Source organism: Phallusia mammillata, chromosome 2, assembly GCF_965637545.1.
Source record: "Phallusia mammillata chromosome 2, kaPhaMamm4.hap1.1, whole genome shotgun sequence".
Lineage (NCBI taxonomy): Eukaryota > Metazoa > Chordata > Ascidiacea > Phlebobranchia > Ascidiidae > Phallusia > Phallusia mammillata.
The window spans coordinates 28,511,775-28,527,925 of NC_137253.1; the positions used below are offsets into that span (position 1 = coordinate 28,511,775).

Sequence of the window (16,151 nt, forward strand, 5' to 3'; positions counted from 1 at the left end):
TGAGCACAAAATATTTCCTGCGGTGAAATAGACAGGCCAGATTTGATGCAGAAGTTTTTGGTCCAAGCGAATCAAAAGATTTGGTTCTAGAGAATCAATGCACAGGTTATACAAAAAGAGAAAAAAAAATGTTTTAAAAAAGGGTATTTTAAGACGCAGGTCAAAAAGACTAACATAGTTTGTTTTGTGTTGACCAACGGTTTGTGCAATTTTGTACCTAAAAGTTTTCAACAAAAAAAATGATTTTTTTTTTACTTTAAAAGGTTGGCTAATAAGATTGCCTTGACAAGATAGACACTAACAAATACAGTTAAGCACTGTAGTCAAAATCGGGAGTGTAACCCGTTTCAGGAAATTTATAAAACGATTTTAGAGCGTTTATGGTTCCAGCAGATATTAGATTTTTGTCTTGAATTGCAAAAGTTAGTGAGAAAAAATGCCTTCGTACAATTTGGCGACTGACGAAGTATCTGTTGAACCAGCCGGAACATACAGAAATCTAAAAGAAACAGATGACCACAGATTTCACACAGGTAGGTAAATCTTTTAACTTTATTTGCTTTGTTTAAACACAACATATTTCAGAACCAAAGCCAAAAAGAGGAGGATGGAGTTATAACATTGCCATCATAGTGATTATCCTTCTAATCGGTTTGATAGCTATCACTCTGGCTTTTGGAATATCCATAGTAAGTATACAAGGCTTTTTCAAAGAATACTATTGAAATTAACTTACCATAAAATTACCCCACCAGTATGTTGAGCCGCTGGTTATCAAATTTTTGTATTTGTAGACTTCCAGAGATGCTACAAACAACCAGAAAAGCGCCGCAGTTGTATCGGCTCCAGCTGCACAAACAAATGGTAATTATGGCTATTATTGGAACATGTGACTAGGACATTTTTTATCTGGTTACTTGAGATTGTTGTTAACCGAACCCACTTGGCAAAACTGTTTCTAACTCTAAAGTTTTTGCAAATGATTTTAATGATCAATCCAGGATAATTACCATTAATAGAGTAATATGACATTTTGCACCTATCATTTATTTCGCTACATTAGGTCATAGATTCTAGTTTTAAAGAAAAGGTACATAAAGCTTATCTAGTTGTTCCTAATGGGCGTAAAATTCATAAAAAGTTTATGAACCAGTTTTATAGTAGATTTAAACTTCATTGGTTCTAGTATGAAGTAATAGATATTTTTTTCAAATTTATACATTTTGTAATCGATATCTGTCAGCAGTGCCGAGAACTTGAACAGACTTGCTATAAAACCAAAAATTGCACGTTCTGACATAGTGTATGATAATACTTTTTTTAGATTATTCGTATCTCAATATAACGTTGTACCCTGTTTCTTGTTTGGATGCTTTCAACAAGGGCCATACCATGTCAGGACTTGTTACGCTTCAACCTTCCTTCATGACAAATCCGTTTGAGGTAAAAATTTAAATTTAAGGAGACCTTTCAAAAAGTAGCTTACTCATTTATTTGTTGATGACAACTTAAAAAGCGTACCGAAAGTCGGAAATGATAAGAAGTCTGACTAACATATTTGAAGTTACAAAACGCCCACTGCAACAATAACTGTGGGACGAGTATATGTTGTAATATTTAAAGAATGGTTACAACATCTGAATATTTTGAACTGTAAGTGTGAAACTGCGCTACTTTCACATCAAAGTTTTCAGTGGGAATTTTCCGAACTTCTCGCTGCAGGGGAGGCAGAATCCTACTAATTTCCCTCCCTTCTCACTTGGTTTCTTTATTATAAGATCGGCGCTTTGTGTTTTTTTTTCAAGTCACGTCTGGTATGACGTATTGTTTCGGTTCTCGACGTAGATTTTTTCAGTGAGCACAATAATTTGTTTCCGTTGCTCCATGCACTCTTCTTTTGTCTAATATTGACAGATAAACGCAAAACACACACTTTGCAAATATGAAAGAGAATGCACCAATAAAACGAACGTAATAAAATGCATTTACTATATGCGCAAGCCAAACTTAACCACATTTTTATATTAAACAAAAATTCACAAATAAAGTCTTTAAACTTATTTCCACAAAAGCTGATGATTCTACCTTGCTTATTTTTACAATTTCAACAATAATGTCAATCACACAACTTTATTTAAAATCAGACTTTTAGGTAGATAGCATTCTGTTTTGCCTTTTTCCTAACCACACAATAGAACGATGCTACCGTAAAGCCTAAAAAAATGTTCCCTAAGACTTTGATTTCTGCCTTTTTAGACTTACTGTGACATGAATTCAGCTGGAGGGGGTTGGACTCTGATAGCATCTATTCATGAAGATGACATTGATAGTGATTGTAACCTCAACGACATGTGGTCAGCCACTTCCGTTTACGGCTCTTCAAGTAAATATTGAAGCATGTTTTCACTTGTTGTGACATAACAAAATTTAATAATTTAAGGGTAATAAGCTTTGTTTGTCATACGTTAACTTTAGGTCTAACCCAAAAATTGCATTACTTTTCCTAACAGGTTTAAACTACGCAAACTGGCTCAATATGAAAACATTTGGAGATGTGAATGCTGCCACAAGTGAGGATTTCAAATGCCCAGCTTACTACAGTGTAAAAGTAAGTGCAACTGTTTTTGCACATTTATGAAACATTATTCTGTCTTTTATTAAACCAACACCTGAAACAATCACCTGTCTTAATCACCTGAAATAGCAAATATTTGTATTGTTAATTTTATTGGACAGAAAATGTTTTTTAATATCTCGTTCGAAGGTTTTTTGGGCAAAACAACTATTCAATTTAGTAATACATCATTGAGGGCAATTTGCGGCGTAAAATGTGCGAAACAAAGGCAAAAAATCGGATTCATATTGATGATATAGGTCCTTTTCACAATTACACCACTAATGTACATGTTCACTAGTTTAAATAAGACGGCTCATACAATCTGCTGGCAATGTTTTTACTTCCAGGCGTCAGACATGATGATTTGGCATGTTCCAAATAACGTAAGATTGTCGGAAATTGACAAGGAGGCATTTTTCAAGTATTACACAGACTCGCATTTTCTTACCAACTACGGATCAAACCTGCAAGCATTGTACACTCAACATGTGCCATTCCAAAAAGCTTACCCTAAAGGTACAAATCAAAAAGATACAAACCAGAATACCAATGATACAAAAAAACTGCTTTGAACAACTGCAGTGCCACAGTTTGACGATTTTAAAGAAAATATCGTAATGCACCAAGACAGAGTAATGGAAAATGTTTGATACCCAAACTCGCAAAACGTTAAATATTAAAACATCTGTTGCTGTCAGACCTAATGTTTAGGAAAATATACTAACTCAAGAACTCACAGACAGGTCTTCTAATTTTCAAAAGGTGGCGCAACGGAGCATAAGCTTTTACTATTGCAATATTGCACAGCAATTTCAGCAAGTTTTTGCCATAAGTCGGCAATTATTGAAATAGTTAAAGCATATGCTCCGTTGCGCCACCTTTTGGAAATTAGCAGGCCTGTATGTGAGTTCTTGTGTTAGTAGCTCTACCTTATGTGTAAACGAGCATTGCTCTTCCAACAGTTTTATAATAAACAGGCAACGTTTAGACTTCCCATACAAGACACCTTCATCAGGATTATAGCTTATCATCTCGTGGAGTACGGTAGACATAGCAAAAATACGTCGAAACGTCGGTTGTTTACAATTAAACTGCTGGAAGAGTAATATTTGTTTTTAAATACCCCTTATTTGTGTTTACTGTAACGCACACTCAAAGCATGCCACAGCGCTACTAACAAGATGGTAACTTTAACATTGTGTTAACTGGCAAATTTCGTAAAGAGTGTTAAGGGATCACATTTGACATTTATTAATAAATACCATAGCCGATGTTAATGCAAACTTAGAAGCCACCAATTTTGCTTGGGTAATGAATTGGTACCAAAACCTCCTGTGTTTTTTTAGACATGACTGGTGACCTGAATCAATGCATTGTAACTACAAACTGGACTTACATAGACCGAAACTATTACTGGAGTAGTTATTCGTCATCACCAGTGACAACACCAGATGATCTTTACTGGGCGGACAAGGTAAATCCCAAAGTAGATCTTGTGTACAAAAAGCGCACTTTAACACAGTATTAGCGTTAGACTTTGAGCTGTGCAACTCACAGCAATAATCTCAGCCCTGAAATATAACTTTCAAATAACGTCTCCAACCACTAAAAAGTTTTTAACTTTTGGCAAATAATATTTCAACAAAAAATAAAACTTGTTATGAAAGTATGTTTTGCATATGACTTTTGATTATTTATTTTTCTTAGTGTCGCATATTCCATTTTTTATCATGACACTCAAGGGGGGTTATAAATTTTATCTGGCAATGCAAACTGACATTTCTTTGTGTCTCAATTTTGATTATTTGTAATGACACTCAAAGGTTTTGTACAGTTTATCTGACAATGCGTATTGACATATTATACTTTTTAGGTTTCTATTCAAGTAGATGACGAAAGCATGATTGCACTAACAAATAGAACACCAAACAAGTAAGTGTATCTAGTATGGCTGACAAAAAAAACTATTTTTTCTCATATAACTTCCAGCTAAAAGTAACAATGACTTTAATGTATTTTACTTTTTATTTTGCAGACCTCATGATCAAGTTCAAGTAGTAACAAATTATGAATCTCTTCCTTTCACGGCTTTGGCTTTTATCGATAACACCGATAAATCTATAAACACGTTTACTATGAGAGTAAGTAACTGGTTTCTAATTTACTGTCACTAACAAGGAATTGTTATGACAACAAAATAAATTTTTGTACGTTTCTTTTGCAAAATAAACAAGTATGAGCACCAAAGTAATCGGTCTTTTGTTCGCAACATACATAGAAAATGAACGTTTTTAATAATAAGACACTGTGTATTTGCAGGTCGAAAGAAATGATTCTCTCTATACATATGATTCCTATATGAGTTACAATTCTTACTCTGGATTTGTATTTCGATTCAAATATTCTTGCAGCGATTATTTGTGCAACATTATTTTTTACGCAACCAGCACCCAGGTAAGGTCGTACACCAAAATACGTTATTGTTATGATAGTAAAAGGCTAGTTGGTTTTTGGCCTATGTCATGTTAATTTCTATATGGTTTTCAGCATTGCAATCTTATTCATTTGCCTTTTTAACAGTTTGAAATTTATGACTTTCTGACAAAACTTCTTGTTGGTTGTAGAACTGGAATTCACTGAGTCCAACATATAATTTTGAAGGATCCAGTAATGGAGTTTTTCACTTGAATTTCACTGGAAATATGAGACAATTTTTGGTGGGCTACATGGTTATTAGAAGGTGAGCAGATGGTATTTGATGTCATCTTCGTAGCGTTGCTTCCAGAAACGTCCAGTTAGCGGCCGTTACAACCTTAGGATTAACGACTCAGCCTATACTGGTAAATTAGTTATGATGCTTAAAGGTTATAATACAAACAGTAAATTAACTTGCTGAGGAGAGTTATTTGCAAACTTGGTCTTTTTTCTCAATGGCTAGCCTACAAAAGACTTTGAATGTGACTTATAAAGCAATACCCAAAACAAACCATTAAAAGAAACATTGAAAACAAAATCTTGTAACGTTGCCTTATTTGGGTTTATAAATTGTAAATACAACATTGTCATAATTCAACCGTTTTACGTTTGATTGAAAGTAAACGTTACTTGTTTTAAACAAATGGCAGACTCTACGTCACAACGTATGAAAATGCTTTGGAATCGGTTCTGGATGATGTCATGGCATGCTTTGGTAAGAATTTATACAACAGTTTTAGTTTAGCTTACTTTCCTCAATCAGTTTAAATTTCAAAATTGGTTGTTTGTGATTACAGGCACCCAAGTGAAGATTGAGTTGTCCCATTTTCCTGCCATAACCACACCAACGAAGTTTCTAAAGGGTGACATGTCTGGTTTTACTCAAGGTGTCACACCAGGTCATATACAATTCAGACAATACGACACCCTTGGCTTTCCGTATGCCCTTTGTCCAGGAATAAGGTTTAAACTATTGCTTATTGTTAGTTTTATCAAAGGATTGAATCGTAAACAACTGCTTAACTATTTACTAAACATAGTTTTGTTGATTTGTCATTGGTTTCTGTTTTAACTTCCTGTGGTGAGAAAATTAAAATTAAAATTAGGTGTTGAATCTAGATTTACTGATAACTGGTTCTTATAAACCTATACCGCTCTTGAGTAACATTCTTGAGTATTAAATGTTTTTTACAAGCAGTTTGTACAATCTAAGGCTCTTTTGTTTGTTGACAGAAGTTTGTAATTTTAGTTGTGTCCTTAATTTTAGTTTTGTTAATATTTTTGATTTTTAGAGTGAACAATGCATCTACAACAGAGCACCATTGTGTCGGTAGCGCTCAAACAGACTATAGTACGCGGAAAAAGTGTGGGGACTTTGCAGGTAAAAAAAACTTCTTTTTTCACAAAACCATACATTTATAGCGTAAGCTTATTTGTAATCCAATTTGTCACTCAGCTTGGGACAAACTCGCTGAACATCTGGTAAAACGCCCAGCATCAGCCAAACACACAGTTACCAATGATTTGTCATCAACCTTGCTGGTCTTTGTAAGATAAATTTATGGAGTCAATGGAGAATTTGATTTAAGAATCTACATAGTTTCCACAATGGTCGATATGATGTTCCTTTGACCCCTTTTATATATGTTCAACGATCCTCTACATTTCTAACCAACAGTATCTCGTAAACAAAAGTACATTTAATTCAATGTTTCCTTGTATTAACGCATCTCCTTTGGTATCACCCTTCTGTTTTTCTTGTCTATTATATCATAAGCATTTTTTACATAACAGTCATCACCACAATATGTTATTTTTACATCCTTTACTCAAAAACCTGTATTATTATCCAAAACTAGTTATATATAGCTAGTTTATGTACAAGGTTTTCGTGGTGTATCCTTACATGTCTGTCAAAATTCTGCTTTGTGGCATACACATTCTGTACTAAACAAACTGCATTTTATCTTGTACAGCAAAGATAAAATAAAACTGACCAGCAGAAGTTGTTTCTATGATTTTTCATTTCTGGGCAATTAAACTTAAAAACCTATACTTGATTTTGATTTAATTTGTGACTGACCACAAGTCACTAAAAACGCAAACAGAGGAAATCAGCATAGAGTGAAAACACATACAAAAAATAGGGATAATCACGTAACACAATAAAAATGAAAGTAAAATATAAATTTAAAACACAAAGTTGTTTTGTGCATTTTTAATCGATCACAAAAAAGTAGAAACATCTGCAATCTTGTGCAAAATCAAAGTTTCCATAACCCATGGAACCAAAAATCAAAAGACCGAGCTTATTAAGCAATAAAGATAACCCGTGCGACAAAAACTCTTTTTAATGGGTAACTTCACTCGTTTTGCTCCTATTCGAAGACTTGCCAGTCGAATTTGCAGAGTTTTCTTGGCTTTGATATCCTTAACGTCGCTAATATCACGTGCTGTGACTTGAATTGTTCATCAACTTAGCGTCCATCAATTTCCTGTCTCTACGCGGAGACGCATATATTCGTTGCCTTTGACTTCAGCCACTATTAGTCACGTTAACGACTTTCCAATTAAAAATCCAAGTAGGACAATCATTAAAGAAGCGTCCAGAGAAAGCCTTGTAGCGCCACCACGAAACGAATTATGTTTGCCTTTATTGCCACCAGGTAGCGTGCTGGCTCCAGGAGGGCCTGCTGTCGTCGGGTCTAAAAACAAAACAAAATTTGTTGGTTAGTTTTTACTGCAACCTAAAAAAATAAATGGGACGTATATAAGTTTGTTCACTGTTTTTGGGGGACGTCTATGTAACATGGTTTTATAATTTAGGGTAAGTAGGATGGGGTGTTGGGTAATAGAGATTTTTGTTAAAGGAAAACAACATTAGGATTAGTAAATTGGAAGTTTACCTGCACTATGTAGTTGCAGGGTCAGTTTGGTAGTTTTCTGACTAGTGGCTGTAATAGGTATGCTGCTTACCTCGGCTATAAAAACATATTTGTATCTTAACTTGTTGTCTTTTGCATAGGCGTTCCCCACTTACTAAATTTATGACGCCAAATTTATGACATTGATGAGGCCAAATTTATGACATTGAAATTTTGGAATAAATATTAACGTGTTTGTTTATAAAGTTGTGACACGGCAAAGTGTTTAAATGCTTAAGTAGTGAGTCGGTTACTATCTAAAATTATTTCGATTGAAAATGCAATTGAAACAAAACGATAATTGTGTCAGCTGCGCACTTTAGCGTTTACCTGGATAGGCGTCCACAAAGATAGAAGGACAGCGTTTCTCTCCAGCGCTGTTAAAAGCTGAGCATGTGTAGGTCCCTTCATCAGCATGCATAAATTTCTGCAAAAAAACACCAATATTTTTTTGATTTGGCTTATGTGTACTAAACCCTATGGGATAAAGTTGTGTACGAAATATGTTACATTAACTAGCCAATATCAAAACTTAATAACTTTGACTCTACTTTTAATGTTACTACGGTTGTATTATAGCTCCAATACGATAAATTTATGTTTAAGCAGCGATAGAAAACCCCTTACCTTGAAGAAAATTGTTCCCGTTGTTTCATTGAAGGTGAAACTTGTCGTTTTGAATCTCGATGGCACTGGCAATTTTTTCGAGTCTTTATACCACGCGTATTTCGGGGTTGGAACACCTGATAATGTCAAGGTGTAGATTTTGGAAAATAAGCTAATATGTGGATAATAGATATGAAATCCAAAAAACGCTTAAATTAAAATTCCAATCATGTCCTTGTACTTCTGCCCGCTCATTGTTTGCATACAGAAAAATACAGAAAAAAAGAACTACAATGAACCTTAAGTTTATTAATTAAAGTCATAAACGTCTTTACGATTCTGAGATACGTCTATATTTCGCCTTTCAGCTTTCTGTATTTGTAAGCAAGCACAGCACATCGCATCGATTAAACTGAACCCATGAAACATCGAATTGTGAAAAATACATAAAAAAGTTAAAATCGTAAGGACGAATGACAATGTTTTTCATAAAGTTATATCAAACAGCCAATAGGATGTATTCGCTATATACAAGCTCTCCTTAACATGCCCGTTCAGTGAAAACTCTTACCTCCTTGCGAGTTGCATGTAAATCTAGCAGACTGTCCAACCTTTACACGAATGCTGGAAAAGCGGCAAGTCGGTTTAGCTGGCATCACTGTATAACACAAGTTTAAATTACCAAATGTCTACGGGACTGGAAGTAGGCTACACCCTTCGGATAAAAACGTTACCTGTAACGGAAATTGTGTAGACGCCTTGACCGTGGCTTGGTACCTCATGTGGTGAACTGACTTCGCAGGTGTAAATACCTGCGTGCAACACAACATGTTAATTTATGTGTTTTGATACGTATTATAGGACCGTAAAGATACAAGCTACTTTAGGTCAAAATAAATGTAACTCTACCCGTTTGCGGCAAGTGTCTATGTTATTGAATGATTAAGAGTCTAAACAAAAACAAACAGTTGGAAAGTTTTTCTATCACTTTGCTAAAGCAAGTTTTGCTGCAATGTGGGAACAACGTGACTCGAAAACGTTTTACTGTTACGCGGGGGCGTGCTGGGCGCACATTACTCTTCTGCGGGGTCAGTCGTTCGTGTTTTGCATCATAACATATGATGGTTTGTTGCGTAACCTTCTATGAAACAAATTTGCCTGTTGTCTCCAACCATCAAAAACATGTTAGTGATTTATGCGTTTACGTTACCCCATATTGGGTGCGATAACCGAATAGCCACCAAACCGAACAACGAGTTCTTATTAAGATAGTTGCAAATATTGCGGAATATCCATCTTAAGTTTATAAGTTACTCATTCGCTTATTTTTTGTATTCGTTTACCAAGTTGCCAAATGCAATCAAACGGCAGCACCAGTAAATCTGCAGCGAGTATTATATCCACCATATGTGCCAGTCCATTTGCTTTTTTTAATGTCCATCGTTCGTACTATTTCCTGTTTGGTGAACATGTTAGGGTAATTACTAATTACACTATGATTTCTTCACTCGAGCGTAAAAGTAAACTCAATTTAAATAAGAAACAGACTAACCGCCCTTTTCAAGGCAATAAAACGCAAACTTGCAGTGGGACTGTTACTAAAATCTTACCTGCGTGATTTCTTGTTACGTTAAGAATTCGTAGGTTTGCACCAGCTTCAGTGAGAGCAAACTGGTCCGTAAAACGATCCAGAACTTTCTTCCACACGATGAAGGTAATGTTTTTGGGCTGGTGAATTGGATTGTATTTCCAAGTGATTCTGCAAATACAAAAACAATTGAAGTTTGATGGTTGGTTGTACGGGTAAAACATTGATTAGTTGTTGTTTATGCGGGCACTCTGTAATGACATTGGTGATTTCATGTAGGATTTTCGTAGAATGACTGAGGCGATTAGGTAAGCAATGCGTGCAAAAAAGTAAACATTTGCGGCTAATATTATGGTACTTGCCCACATAAATCACATATATTATTTGGTATATTATTTTAAATGTGCACGCAAGTAAGGGATGCTTCGTGGGTACATTTAACTTTTTGAACAGGCCAACAATCGGTGACGTCAGTAAAGGTGGTGAACTATAGTTTATAAGCGTCACGTTTTTATCACATGACCAGCCACTGTTCATCCCGTCAAAGGAGACAACAGCAGCAGGCGAAATCAAAACATGTACGCGCGTATAAAATTAACAACAGGATGATGGCTAATAACGTCAATGATCGGTAGTTCCCCTTAAAAGTGCACCGTCATTTTTCTAGATATTTCCGCTATTGTCGAGCAATTTCGTGTAACGGTTCGGTCGAAACGATTGTATACAACCGAGGTAAATTTAAATATGTTTTTAGCGGTTTAGATTTTATTGATATACTATTAGGGTTTAAAATTAACCTTCAATTTGCATTAAATGATTTAACACAAAATTACTTAATGTCCTGTTTTTTGGGTCTGGCATTTTTTTTTTTTTTGATTTTACAAATAAAAGTTAGGAAGAAAACCTTTCCACTTAAATACAGAACAGTCTTTGCAAAACATATTTTAAAAACGTATGTGATTATGAAACGTGTCAAACCTTTTTTCTGCTGTTGGTTTGCTCGTTGTGTAATGACATCGCAGAACCGGGCTGGTGCCTTTCACTATTTCCTTTGCGTAGTTGCTTCGTCCGCCTTCTATTGTGACTCTTAAAGTTCGGCCACCTTCAACTGAAAAAAAAACAGACGTGAAAAAACTTAATTGCCGAAAACGATGTTTAACATAAAAAAGTGTTGAAACTAGCTAGAGTTGTAAGTCGGACTGGGATTTTTGCTCGGGTTCGATTTCGGTTTTTGGTTCGTTTTCGGGGTCGGGTTCAGGTTCGGGATTAAGTTTAAATAAAACGGGCTTGATTCAGGCCTGGCATTCCATTCAACCTTATTTGTGACGCTATTTCCAACTTTCGTGTTCGAGCCTCAATTCGGTCCCGGTTAGAACTCTAACGAGCAAATTGGTTCGTGATTTGGGGCAAACTCACCTGCATGTATAACATTGTTTTCCTGGGGTGGTTGACTGGTGGACGTGGTTGGTCGAATGGTTGTTGCGGTGTTTGATGTTCCTGATGAATCTGTAGTGTTTACTGTCAAACAAACATGAACATTTTATGTCGTGTGTTTTTAACATACTGCATATATTTTTGTACAGTTCTTTTTTTTGAAAAATATTAGCCAATGCAGAAATCGGTTAATTACCTGCGTTAGTCTGGTTCTTCTCATATGCAACTAGCAATGCCTCCTCGTTGTTTTTGGTGGGACGTGTTTGGACTGAAAACGCAATTGCAACTTTAAATCATCAGCTAACAAAAGCTAACAACCACTAACGCTTCAAATTACTAATTCCAATAACCCAATGCAGTGTTCTTATCAATCTATAAGCGGAGATCAAATCCTTTGTACGAAGTCTTACCTGTTATAGATGTTTGTGTGCTCGCTGTGGTGGTACTTTCCTGTATTGTATTAGGTTCGTTTGCTTCTGAAAGTATAAAAACAGTTTAATGCACGCCATTGCACAAATTAATACTTTGTAGCTTACATACATGCTTGCATATTTACAATCTGTAACACTATTAAAACTGAAGAAGTAACGATTTCCAACACAAAAAAGCGGAATCTGGTCAATGGTGAATAATTGTCGTTGTGCAACACTAGTGTACACGTTTGAAATTTTCCTAAAATGCCTGAAATTGGATCTAATTATAACTTATTTAGTACTCACCAGAATATGCCTCAACGTGAAAAGAGGCACAACTTTCTTCGCCGGCCCGATTAAAAGCGGAGCATGAGTAATTCCCAGCATCACGTTCACTAAACTTCTGTAAAAAAACGAAAATTTTCCGATACTGTGTTTATAGCAAAAAACGAGTTTTACCACAAGCTGTGTTGTAATAACTAGAGAAAAGGTATTTTACTTGTTCTGTTTAAATTTATTTCTTGGAATTAAGTCACATGCACAACTTAACGTGAATCACTGCCCACCAAGGGTACGGTTTTTCTATTTTTAGAGCTAAAATACTCGTTGAATATGAAGACATGTTACAACCATAATGAAATTAATATGTAGTACCAACCGAGAATAATAACGTTCCAGTCGTTTCGTCGTAAGTGTAACTCATGCCGGCAAATCTGCGGTCTGCAGATCTGTCTTGCGGAAGGCGTACTGAATCTTTGTACCACGCGTACTTGGGTTGTGGTATTCCTGAAAGAATCAAACCTGTTTATAACCGTTTCAGCATGTTTTTGAGAAAATGTCTGTCACAAACAACCTGTTTTTGAACGTTTAACACCCGTGATGTAGCTTATGGCATTAGTATACTTAGTAAATTTCATATCTGATTTATGCGACAAAGCATGTTTTCAACGTACAGTTGCCGACAGTGCAATGAGGTATATTTAACATTACTTCGAGTTCAAGAGACCAGTGAAAGAACACATTGCTGCACAGCGAAATACAAAACTATTACCATCATCAGAGGTGCAATTAAATCTTGCTGTCTCCCCAACTTTTACTCGATGACTTGAGAACTGGCAAACCGGTTTTTCGGGCTTCACTGCAATAAAGACGTATATGTTAATTTAAGCTCATTGAAACATAAAATTTGTGTGCATACCTAGCTACATACCTGCTACAGTGAGTTCGTATGATCCTTTTCCGTGACTGGGTACCTCGTTTGGTGCGCTAACTTCACAGGTGTATGTACCTAAAAAGAAACATATAGTTAATCTATGCATTTCAGTCGTTAATTAGTTTAGGTGCGACCCTATTACATCTGCCGTGACATGCGCTTCCCTCTCAATAAATCTTAGATACTTTTTTACGTTAAATAGGTGTAGGGTAACCCCTACATTACGACACAGCTTTTTTAATAAAAGTAATTCAGTACCATTATGGTTTCAAGATGTTTTAGCAATAGCTATCATTGAAAATTTTATCTGTAACATACTTACATAGTAATAACAAAGCTAAATTGTAAGCGTGTCCATGTCACGTTTAAAAATGCAAACCACGGGAAAGAGTTTATTTCTGTGAACCGACGGGGAAAACGTTTTACTACTAAACATGAGCAGTAGTCTTCTAAAATGGAACTGTCCAAACTTAAATGAAGCGTCCACGCCCCCTTTTCAGATCGAAAGAAGCTGACTTTTAAGTATAGATCATCGTGCTCAACATCATATTTGTTTACGAGTGTGATGGCACGTTACGTCAGCCTGCCAGGCTTAACCAGCTTTTGCAATTGCTTGACTATGGAGGCAATAATTAACGTTCCACAAGCGTTAATTAATAGCCTTTTGGCCGAAAGGCATATGGTCGTTATTCAAGAGGGTACAAGTGATTTCTATGGGCTAAATGTCTCAGCAGTCTTGTTCATGTCATGTCACATAAGGAAATGAAACCCCAAAATAGCAGATGCCAAGACTTTGTAACGCCATCCTCTGCTAAATTTACATACAGATAATTTCACTAAAAAAATTTGCTGCCTTAACAGATCAACTAGGGAAAGTATCCAAAGAATAATCCCTATTCTAATTCTGGAAATATATGCAAAAAATCATCTCAATACACTGTCAAGTATGTTAGATATAGTTTCGGAGTTTCTATATAGGTTCTGGCGAAATGTACCATTGGTCTCACGGCACCCTAGAGCGACCGATATTATGTTACAAAAGCGTTTATTTATCCTTCTTACCAGCTTGTGTCCTTGAAATATTAAAAATCTTCAGATGTGCTTGGTATCCAGTTAGCGTATATTTGTCGTCGTTTAAAACTTTTTCATAAACAAGAAACGAAATATTTTTAGGTTGTGAAGAGGGGTTGTACTTCCATATGATTCTGTCGACAAATATAAAAATGCAGTGTACGACTACTATATAAGCTATTGCTGCCAGGCATAATATCAAGTTTGTAGAGCTCTTCTGGCAAATGTAATTTTATTCTGACGTTTCGACGTCCTATACAGGTCGTCTTCATCAGGGTAAATAACACCTGATGTAGACCACCTGTGTAGGACGTCGAAACGTCGGAATAAAATTGCATTTGCCAGAAGAGCTCTACAAACTTGCTACGTCCACTATGTTGACGTTTGGACTACATATCTAAACGATTATTAATTAAGCTTTTTTAAAGCCATAATCACAAATGTTGAGTCACAATGTTTACCTCCAAGGTGGTAAGCTTCTGTCAAAAACTACCACAATGAGCTTGGGAAGGAAATATCAATCAATACAGTAACTCGAGTTTAATAGTCGATGGGGAAAATTGGTGGTTTCCCTAATTACAGGACTTTAGATCCAATTGAGTAATAACCTTTTGTCAGTCAAAATAAAAAAATCGTGCCATCTACTAAACTCGGTCGTAAAGGAGGTGTCACTGCGGTTTACAATATATGCAAATATTTCGGTTTATAAATTACAACGTACAACAGGCATTTAGGACAACCTTTTAGCCCTAAGATCAGTCCCAACCTGTGTAGGTTATAGGGCATTCGTGACTTGCAAACAAACAGCTAGAAACTACTGTTAAAACTAATAGAAAGTATATGTTTTTGTCTATCCAGCCATAAAATCCACCAGCTCACACAGTACTCTGTTTTTGTGACAAGATTGTGTTTTGTTTCGGGCAATTGACTTGTAACGAAACTTGAAATTCTGCTTGTTGTACTGTTTTTGTGAAAGTCTTTTATGATACTTGTTTGTTTGTTAGTTTAATATAACAGTGGAACAGCGAAACCCAAAACCAACTTTTACCGATCTGCTTGACAGTTTACCACTTTAAAATTAAAACGCCATAAAAAACGAACATTACCTTTTAATTCCGGAAGGATTGTCAAGTTTGTAGTTGCAAGTTAATACAGGACTCGTACCCTCCACTACTTCTTTGGCATGCGCAGTCCGTCCGCCCTCAATGCTCACAGTCAAAGGTTTGCCGAATTCAACTGTAAAAAACGCACTCTATACTATTTTACCATTTTGAAGTAGGTTTTTATTACATTTGCTAGCCAACGTTTTAAAAACAAAATACCGCAACCAAATGTTTTGGCTTATGTGATGTCAAACCTATCACTTTACTTTTGCTATTTTAGGACTCTAACAAACTTATTTATTTTATAAATATTGTCCATTACACGATAGCATGCAACACTTACCAAACAGAAATAAATAGAAAACAAAAAGACAAAAACGTTGGTTCAGATGCATATAATCCATTTTACACGTGCACGATGTTTGCAAGATTTTAAAATACCCATTTATTTACGCTGAAAAAAAATATTCGGTTAAAACATCTGCTCATATGTTTAGTCTGCCTACGAAACCATTGCAGTAACGACTGTGAAACTAAAACATGTCCTAATCCTAATAAAAACTATGAATATATAAGTTCAAAAGGAGAATTTATCTGATGAATTAAAAATATACCGACTACAATGAGTAAGCAATGCATACACGGTTCATCATATAACAGGGCGTCAACGCCAAAACTAAACTGTTTGGTCACGAGTAAAACTCCCT

At 35.7% G+C, this 16,151-nt stretch overlaps 3 protein-coding genes across 5 annotated transcripts; 2 read left to right on the top strand and 1 right to left on the bottom strand.

The window, feature by feature from the left end:
- The first annotated feature begins 378 nt into the window (after positions 1-378).
- Positions 379-4,950, top strand: LOC145213251 (uncharacterized). Its single transcript, XM_080081484.1, has 11 exons — positions 379-533; positions 586-689; positions 795-864; positions 1,325-1,443; positions 2,257-2,383; positions 2,511-2,608; positions 2,965-3,133; positions 3,964-4,091; positions 4,491-4,549; positions 4,653-4,762; positions 4,937-4,950. Exons 1-11 carry the CDS (start codon positions 437-439, stop codon positions 4,948-4,950), a joined length of 1,095 nt encoding a protein of 364 aa, XP_079937610.1. The 5' UTR covers positions 379-436.
- Positions 4,946-7,097, top strand: LOC145214968 (uncharacterized). The gene is made up of 6 exons (XM_080083616.1): positions 4,946-5,071; positions 5,242-5,357; positions 5,743-5,807; positions 5,890-6,055; positions 6,385-6,473; positions 6,549-7,097. The coding sequence occupies exons 1-6, from the start codon at positions 4,976-4,978 to the stop codon at positions 6,647-6,649; spliced, it is 633 nt and encodes a 210-aa protein (XP_079939742.1). The 5' UTR covers positions 4,946-4,975; the 3' UTR covers positions 6,650-7,097.
- Positions 7,098-7,143: 46 nt separating this feature from the next.
- Positions 7,144-15,900, bottom strand: LOC145214967 (titin-like). Of its 3 annotated transcripts, none has more exons than XM_080083614.1 (18): positions 15,788-15,894; positions 15,448-15,577; positions 14,333-14,475; positions 13,268-13,345; positions 13,109-13,195; positions 12,716-12,843; positions 12,364-12,460; positions 12,055-12,117; positions 11,841-11,912; positions 11,627-11,728; positions 11,189-11,318; positions 10,233-10,381; positions 9,357-9,434; positions 9,194-9,280; positions 8,644-8,759; positions 8,347-8,443; positions 7,999-8,073; positions 7,144-7,797 (listed from the first exon to the last, which is right to left on the bottom strand). In XM_080083614.1, exons 1-18 carry the CDS (start codon positions 15,846-15,848, stop codon positions 7,643-7,645), a joined length of 1,848 nt encoding a protein of 615 aa, XP_079939740.1. In that variant the 5' UTR covers positions 15,849-15,894; the 3' UTR covers positions 7,144-7,642. The 3 variants fall into 3 exon arrangements, with proteins under 3 accessions (XP_079939740.1, XP_079939738.1, XP_079939741.1); XM_080083612.1 differs by having other exon boundaries at positions 12,055-12,120; XM_080083615.1 differs by lacking the exon at positions 7,999-8,073 and having other exon boundaries at positions 12,055-12,120; positions 15,788-15,900.
- Between the last annotated feature and the right edge of the window lie 251 nt (positions 15,901-16,151).

Coding starts and splice junctions, on each gene's coding strand:
- LOC145214967 (XM_080083612.1), bottom strand. CDS start 15,848: ATGGATTATATGCATCTGAACCAACGTTTTTGTCTTTTTGTTTTCTAT. Junction 13,196..13,267: donor ATACGAACTCACTGTAGCAG/GTATGTAGCTAG, acceptor TCTTTATTGCAG/TGAAGCCCGAAAAACCGGTT. Junction 9,435..10,232: donor CGTAACAAGAAATCACGCAG/GTAAGATTTTAG, acceptor TGTTGCACGCAG/GTATTTACACCTGCGAAGTC.
- LOC145214968 (XM_080083616.1), top strand. CDS start 4,976: ATGAGTTACAATTCTTACTCTGGATTTGTATTTCGATTCAAATATTCT. Junction 5,808..5,889: donor TGATGTCATGGCATGCTTTG/GTAAGAATTTAT, acceptor TTGTGATTACAG/GCACCCAAGTGAAGATTGAG. Junction 6,056..6,384: donor GCCCTTTGTCCAGGAATAAG/GTTTAAACTATT, acceptor TTTGATTTTTAG/AGTGAACAATGCATCTACAA.
- LOC145213251 (XM_080081484.1), top strand. CDS start 437: ATGCCTTCGTACAATTTGGCGACTGACGAAGTATCTGTTGAACCAGCC. Junction 865..1,324: donor TCCAGCTGCACAAACAAATG/GTAATTATGGCT, acceptor TACTTTTTTTAG/ATTATTCGTATCTCAATATA. Junction 2,609..2,964: donor CAGCTTACTACAGTGTAAAA/GTAAGTGCAACT, acceptor TTTTACTTCCAG/GCGTCAGACATGATGATTTG.